Raw genomic sequence first — 8546 nt, forward strand, 5'->3', positions numbered from 1 at the left:
AGTCGAGTGGTACGGTTCACACTGCTGGTTTTATTTAAACAAGCAGAAAACAAACCACAGCAGCAGTATTGATTGATCCAAATAATGTCCATTAGGGAATTCCGTGATCATGCATACAGTTCATGACCATATGTTGAGAGTAAGGAGACTATAATAAGGGAAGGTACGGTGTCCCATATCTACCACGTGCATAAATGGACCCTTCCCATGAAATGTGCTCATTACATTTACGCATGCGTACAGACCCCATTGGTTGGCAAACACCATAGAGTTGTGCACTAAGCAGACGCGCAATCGCGTCTGCGTCACGCAGCCATAAGCCATGTACAAAACAGCGCGATTCTCCCTCATTTTGCCAACCAAATGTTAGTGCACACGCGCTCGGTGCAATTTACATATTTCATGGGAAGGGTCTATTGATGAAACATTTCCATTTGCATTATTTCCTAAGAGCTGTGTTGTTTTAGTTTGTTTGTTTGATTGTTTGATTGATGTTTTTCGATGGAGAAAAGAATAAGGAAAAAGGAAGGGGCTACCTGCCCAAGTAGGTTGTAAGAAATTTGAGGTTGATTTGTTCGTTTTCAAGACTACAAACAACTGTACGTCAGATAATTTATATCGAGTCCCACAGACGCATCGCCGATAAATTATTAGTAGACCAACTTTCGCAAATATTTGGTAAAATAATTGAATTCCACCCCCCCAACACCACTCAACAAATAAAATTTCAACACATCTATCGCAATGGTTGCAAAGGGCCTCCGTAGAATACGGCACGTCGACCCTTGAACCATTGCACTCTATTAATAGCGTTTGGTTTTTCCAGTTGTGTGAAACTACCGCAATTGTATTCGATAGGACTATACACAACTGATTATTTGCACGTAGGCCTACTGTTGATGTCTGAAGAACTAATTCCTTCCTTCCTTCCTGTGAAGTGCAGCCTCGCATATGTGAGGATAAATGCACTGCGTGTTTGCGCAGTGTTTTGAACCTTTTTAACGTTTTTTGTCGTCCAGAATTCGTTAATTATTGCCGGCCATAAGAGATTCAACTTTGCATAGTAAGCATTAGTAGAAACATTTCTACAACTTCAGGTAAGTGTTTACTTGCACCATTATCAATACTGGTGCATATAAACAGTTTGGCCTCTTGACTATACAAAGTAGACAGAACATCATGCTAATGCTTACTGTTTTACTGAAGGCATAATGTGGATGGTTCTATTAAATCTACCAACACTTTAAAAAAAGAAGAAGACTAAAGCAACTCGATGCTTATTCATTATAACTATTTTTTAGTTCATGACTTTAACAGAACGAGTCAATGTAAAGATGGCTCACTTTTGTGTCGGTTGGTACACCTACATGTGTTTGCCTCATAGAGTTATATACACCAATTCAGGCGCGCAGAGTGTTGAGCACCGTGCGCCATTGCTGAGGTGTACATGTGCCTGGTTTTGTGCACACAGACATGAGGAAATCATGTTTCTTTTCACTCTTTATGGACATGAAATGTTTTTTTCAACGACTATCACATTCTCCTTAACAGGACATCATGATATACTAATGAAGATCACTGACTGCAAAATTTGCACTTAAATAGAAACCGAATCATCTTGAAAACGGTGCTTGTCTTAGGTGAATTAGGGGGAAAAGACTCGGAAACTGCATAAAATAGTCACTAAAATGCGATTTTGTCAGAACGTCAGTATTTTCCTTTGTGCTTAATAAAAAAAAAAGCCAGAATGTAGTAAATCGTCATATCATGCAGCCATGTCAGAGAAATCGCACAGATTGTCGAGAAAGACATTAAATTTCCATAAAAAGAGAAAAGAAACATGATTTCCTTGTCTCTGTGCACAAAACATAGGCAGATGTTACCTCAGCAATGGCCGTGGTGCTGAACACTTGCGCGCCCGGTGCGCGCCTGAATTGGTGTATATAAGGCCGTGTCCGAATAGACTGTGCAAGTCTCGCGCGCACCGGAGCGAGAAAACACGACAACTGAAGAACTTATATTTTTATATGAATCAAATCTTTGCTTTAATTTTTTCTTTATGCCGAATCTGAACAACAAAAATACCCATTAGAGCTTGTTTAAATTAGTTTCAGCTTATTAAACTAATACACAATTATCGGTTAAAGTCTATGTATAGACAAAAGTAAAACTCTGGGACAAGGATGTTTGTTTGATCTTAAATGTTTTGAAACCCCTTTTGTAAATCTACGCCCGAATGTGAAACTACTGAAAGCTGGTTTATACGCGGACGCACGATGGTCGCAAGGGCGTTAGATAAACGCGTGACGCATTTTAAAGAGGAAGCCGACGCCTAAGCGACCAATGAAAAGGCTTTCCACCCCGCGCTGCCAAAACAAGCGTCTGCGTAAGTTTCGTGATCGGATATGGGCACAAATTCTTAATTTTTTACAAGTAAACTGACCTGAGGTCAAGTTTAAACATCGGTTTTTCTTCGTTTTTATGATGACTTTATTTTTACTTTTATATATGTTGTTAATTAGTATTACATTTTTAACAACATATGTCATTTTTATGGTCAGAAACTATATTAAACTAAAGTAATGGACGAATCAAAATCTCCCCAACGTAAAACTCCATAAGGTTGGGACCACAATGGTCCCGGAAGTTCAAATCTGCGCGAGACTTGCACAGTCTATTGGCGACTTCGGCTACAGCTACGGCTAGATCGGCGCGTCTGTCAGTGTTGAAGAATAGCAGACGCGTGCGCCCTCGCCGTAGCTGTAGCCGAAGTTGCCAATTCGCGGACACGGCCTAAGAACTAGAGGGCGCACTGGTGATGTTTCTTGCACAAACGCGACGGGACCGCAACGAGACACGCGCGCCATTATGTATGCGCGTTGAATACGAAGTACACGTTGGAGTCTGTGCTTATTGAACGCTGACGCGATGCTGTTTTGTCAACTTACAAAATGCCTGTTTGTTCAACCTAGAAAATGGCCGCCTGCGCGCATGCCGGGGCGCGTGTATAGGCCAGTGCGCCCTCTAGTTCTTATAAAATAACTCTATGGTTTGCCTGCCCTTCTTGGCCCAATTTCATAGCGCTGCTTAGCGGCCGATTTTGTGCTTACTGTACGATTTCAATTTCATAGTGATGCTAACCGTAAGCACACGAAAACGCACGCTAACCTCCCGGTGCTTACTTCACGAAAATAAATGACGTCACAATGCAAATCCACGGTAAACACACAATATGGCTGCCCAATTTTTCTGCTACAGTAAGCACGCAAATTTGCTTACCGTTAAGCAGCGCTATGAAATTGGGCCCTTGTTGTCCCTTGTCTTTGTGAGTCTTACAAGCAGTGTTAGTCTGTCCATAGGTTAGGGTACAAGCCAAGGCTTCACCCAATCATAGGTTTTGCACTTCTGACTTGTAAAAAAAAAATGGCTACTGTTTAAATATAAATATTAGCTACATTTATAAATCTAAAGAAAACCCATTAAAATTATTAAAAAAAAACAATATCGAACATTTAACATTACTTCGGTGCAACTCAAATTTAAAAAGAAAAATTTGTACGTAATATATATAGCATATATGGATATATTATTTCATGATCTTCCCGGAAATGTTAAAAGCGAGACCGGATCGTAGCTAGCCTAGTCAGGATACAGCGATTTCCACCGGTAGTCCAAAACTACCGTTACGAAAAAATCAACCATTAAACAGCATGGTTTTCCTGCACGGTGATTGGCTGACGATGACATCATCCATTGATATGGCAACTTGCTGTTTCTCGTGGGTATGGTGCCCTGACCGCAAAGCCAGCGTAAGTCAATAACAAAAGACCATGTCTAGCATGCGCTGACCCCACAGATTCTGAATGAGGGTCAGCTCGTAGTAGACAGGCTTTTTTGTTCTAACGCTTGCTTGGCGGTCGGGACACCATACCCACAAAAAACATCAGGCTGCCATGTCAATCGATGATGTCAATCACCATGCATGAAAACCATGCTGTCTAATGGTTGCTTTTTCGTAACGTGGGTTTTGGACTACCGGTGGAAATCGCTGTATCCTGACTGGGCTAGATACGATCCGGTCTCGCTTTTAACATTTCCAGGAAGAACATGAAATAATCTATCCATACATACTAGTTGGGGACTGTTGCCAACATTCATAAAGGGAAAGTTGCCGACATTCTTAACGTTTCAATTTACTTGTACATTATTTTGTTTGAAACTTTTCAGAAAAGGCCGTAAATTCCAGAATTCCAAGCCCTTTAGACTAATTAAATATTCATACAGAGGTCACGCACGAAAACCGATGAATAATTTGCAGATAAAAGGAAACGAAATTTAGTGACCTGCAGGTTGACTGGTACCTTTTCTTTTTTTTGCTTAAGCAAACGATCTAAAAAGTTGCGCGCGCAGTCCCTCATCCTCCTCTTTTTGGAAAAACCCGGACGATCAACTGGTGTTATTGTTTACTTGGCCTTATTTATTATGAACATTATAATAATTATAATTCGCTTCACTTCCTGTAACAGGACTGCCCATTCTCACCAAGATGGCCGAAGCTGCTTTACCCACTGAGACCACTTGCAAGATTAGACATGTACATATCGAATGCCCAATCTGCCTGACTCGTTTCAAAGATCCGAAAATCCTGGACTGCCAGCACAGCTTCTGCCTAAAATGTCTTCAGGAACTTGCAGACAAACAGGATCCGAAGACAGATTTCATCATTTGTCCAGTGTGTAGAGAGAAAACTTCAATCCCAGATAAGGGACCATCGGCTCTTCTCAACTGCTTTCTCTTGAGCTCGCTTATTGATGACGTCATCAATCCGGATAGTTCCGAGGAGGACATTAACCATCCTGTCTCGAATTGCGAAGGTTGCGACGAAGGTCATGCAGCCGTTTCTCAGTGTGTTGACTGTGATGCGAATTATTGCAAGACATGTTTGGAAAACCACGCCAAATTTAAAAACCAAAAGCATCACAAAATCGTAAACGCGGTAGCAGCGTCAAATGAGCGGCCTAGAGACAAAGATAAAACCGGGTCAGCTCCAAAATGCCGGAAACACACTGACCAGGAACTATGTTTTTATTGCGACACGTGTGAGTTACTTGTGTGTCTCAAATGTGTGGTATTCGATCACCGATCGTCAGACCACAATCTCTCTGAAATCAATGATTCCATTCGATCTTATCGTCGCGCTGTTGAAAAGGCGTTGATGAAGTTTGATGAATGTCGCAAGCAATACAACAAAATGGACGACTGTATCAAACACTCAAAGCATAGATTACAAATCATGGTTGACCGGGCTCTTCGAGATGTTGTGGCCAAGGAGGAAGAGGAAGTTGCTAAAATAAGAAAAGCATCTCACCTCCTTCAAGAAAGAATAACTCAAATCGGTCAAGAAAGAGGTGAGGGATTTGAGAGCATACAGAGCAGCAATCACGATAAGATGAGCCGTGCAGAGCAGATCGTAGCTTCAGTCAACGACTTGATGCACCATGCTGATAACTTTGAGCTACTGGACCTCAAGCCAAAGGTCATGCACAACTTGACATTCCACAAAGAGCTCCAGTTTCAAACAGTGCAGCATAGCAAGTCATTCATCAGGTTCAAAGGTCATGATGTCGTCACTGATGCAGATCTCGGTGAATTACTAGAGGAAGAGAAGTGGGAGGTAAAGACTAAGTTTGGTAAAAAAGGGGAAGGTGATGGGGAGTTCAAGTGGGCAGAGGGCGTTGCTTGTTTTAGCAATGGTGACATTGTCGTTGCTGATATAGTAAGGGAGCTAGTGTTCACATTTACATCGGAGGGTAGTTACAAATCTACAGGTGTTCAAAGTGGAACAGAAGATGGCAAACTAAAACAACCTAGAGGTGTCGCGGTGACCTCTGATGACCTGCTTCTGGTTACTGACGGACAGGATGTAAAGGTTTATGATAGAGAACTGCGATATATCCGTCAGTTCAGACCCTCACAGAATGAAGTCGAGGGACAGTCGGCGAGTCTACTTTTTGGTATCGCTATGGACAACAAAGATCGGATTGCAGTGGCTGACTGTGGGAGGGAGGTAAAATCTCTCCATAATATGGATGGATCCACCATTTCTACAATATGTAATGACGATATTACTAAAAGCAGTCATATTTCTGTAAGCAACAAGGAGCGACTGGTCTTAGCAAACTTTTACGATATGAAAATAGTTTGTCTGGACTTCATGGGAAACGAGGTGTTCAATATCAGGCCCTCCATCGACGGCAAACGTTTACGCCCCTATGGTGTTTGCTGCGACGAAGCAGGAGACATCTATGTGACCAATCATAACAGTAAACGGGGTGCGAAAGAGATACATCATTTCCATGCGTCAGGTGAGTACATCGGCTGTGTGGCTCGTGGCTTTTGTTGGCCTATGAACATGACGTTTACTCCGACCGGTGACCTCATCGTGGCTGATAAGAACTCGGTAAAGATCTTGCATCGAGTGTGAGTGATCACATAACTTTCATGGTCAATAAATACACGTTACCTGCAACCTACAAAGTTGATGGACAAAGACTAAAACCAGTCACTCTAAAAATACGTGTTTATTTTGCCATTTGGGCAATTCCATGTACAAAACGTTATTATTCACAATGTACCAATCACTTCATGTAGCGATAGTGTTCGTTTTTCGTATTTTTAAATGGAATCACTTTTCAATTTACTTTTAGCTGGGCTGGTTATGTAAACAGAGTCATTGTTTTTCTCTTGGAAAGTTAAGTCGGAAGTTTTTTTTTATCAGGTCACCCAATCAAAAGGGTTGATGGATGTGAAATTATATTCACAATTATTGATAAAAACCAACAAGTTTCCTGACGATAAATACAGCAAGATAGTCAAAACGCTTAAAGGATTTGGGTTACTTACAAAATGTCCACAGATTTACATTAAACTTACAGGGTTTGAAGATAATGATAGTTGACAGCTTCCCTTCAAATAATTATTGCTTACTGAGGTTGTGTAGTTTTGAGAAATCAAAACAAATCAAAAAATAATGTTCATCTCACATAAGGCGACAATTATTTTAGCATGTAAAATCTTATTAACCAGTTATGGTATTATACCATAATCATAGCATAACTGGTTAATACGTTTTTACATGCTAAAACTAAGACGAAAAGTATTTGTTTTACTCATTTCTCAAAGACTACAGCACCTCAGTAAGTTAAATTTTAAGGGAAGCTTTCTACTATCATAATCTTCAAACCGTGTAAAAAAGTGTAAAGTTTAATGTAAGTCTGTTGGCATTTTGGTTTGTGTTAGTAAAAAGTACAAATACCCTTTAAAACAGCAAATCCCACATTCAACACTAGCCAACCTTAGACTTGGATAATGATCGTCTCGTGAGGGCTGGGCCCAATTTCACAGAGCTGCTTAACACACAAATTTGCTTAGCATAAAATTTCTCCTTGATAGAAACAGGATAACAAACCATATTTCCATTTGTTGCATATTGCTTGTTACTGGTATTTAGCTGTTGCTTGCTTATCCTGAAAATCTCGTGGAAATTTTGTTGGTAATCCTGTTTTTATCAAAGCACAAATTTCATGCTAAGCCAATTTTTGTGCTTAGCAGCTCCACTTCTCTTGGCCAACTCTCGGTTATGTACAATTTACTCGTGAAAACTTGATACATTCGAGATTTTATATTGAGATACCTTATGTTGGATTCTTTAAAGGTCTTTTGCCATAACTTCATTTTAAAATTACTGGCTTCAAGTAAACGATCTTTACGCCTTTCATGTGTTATGTTATTTTTCTTCGTAATTTTTTTGAAAACAGATGAGATTTGATAGGCGGACAAAAACTCTCAATGTTATCAAAAAAACAATTTGGAGTTCAAATGAGTTAAAAAATAGTATTTGCTGTTTTAAGTCTAAAGAAACCTGTAAGTTTGAAGCTTTGTTCATCTTAGTAAGACTAACACGGCTATCTATATTATCTTATGTAAACAATAAGAATTAACTATCAATAAATAGTAAACTTGCGGACCAACCATGTATTAGATCCCTCTGTTGAAGAGTCGGTGTGGTCTCAATTTAAAATATGGCAGCGTTTTGACATCGCATTAAAACCTATTTGGTAACGAAAAACGGAGACCTTATGCCTGTATGAACCAATGTGAGAAGCAGCTCTCTCCGAAGAAACGTAATTTTTGAGAAAAAGTTAATTTGTCACTAAAATGTTTGAATCTCAGAAAGACCTCACGCATGAAGTATTTCACGGCAACTTGAAAGCACACACATTTTTCGAAACAAGGTTATTTTTCTTTGATTATTTTTTGACAACTTCGGTTACCAATTGAGCCCAAATTGTTCTCATATTATATTCAACCATTGATGGTATACAACATATGAAAAAAACTGTTATTTGACAATCACCAAACGTGTCCAGTGCCTTTAAGCAGCAGAAACAAGACTTTTAAAAGAGAGAGACATACCTTCCGCAGAAATATAATCCCAAATCCAAGAAGTTGTAAGCAGGAAGCCAAGAAGAAAAACGAACTGTCCT

At 39.9% G+C, this 8546-nt stretch overlaps 1 protein-coding gene across 1 annotated transcript; it reads left to right on the forward strand.

The window, feature by feature from the left end:
- Positions 1-891: 891 nt before the first annotated feature.
- Positions 892-8021, forward strand: LOC139943227 (uncharacterized). The gene is made up of 2 exons (XM_071940040.1): positions 892-1097; positions 4527-8021. Exon 2 carries the CDS (start codon positions 4547-4549, stop codon positions 6482-6484), a length of 1938 nt encoding a protein of 645 aa, XP_071796141.1. The 5' UTR covers positions 892-1097; positions 4527-4546; the 3' UTR covers positions 6485-8021.
- Positions 8022-8546: the final 525 nt, after the last annotated feature.

Source organism: Asterias amurensis, chromosome 10 (genome assembly GCF_032118995.1).
Source record: "Asterias amurensis chromosome 10, ASM3211899v1".
NCBI lineage: Eukaryota > Metazoa > Echinodermata > Asteroidea > Forcipulatida > Asteriidae > Asterias > Asterias amurensis.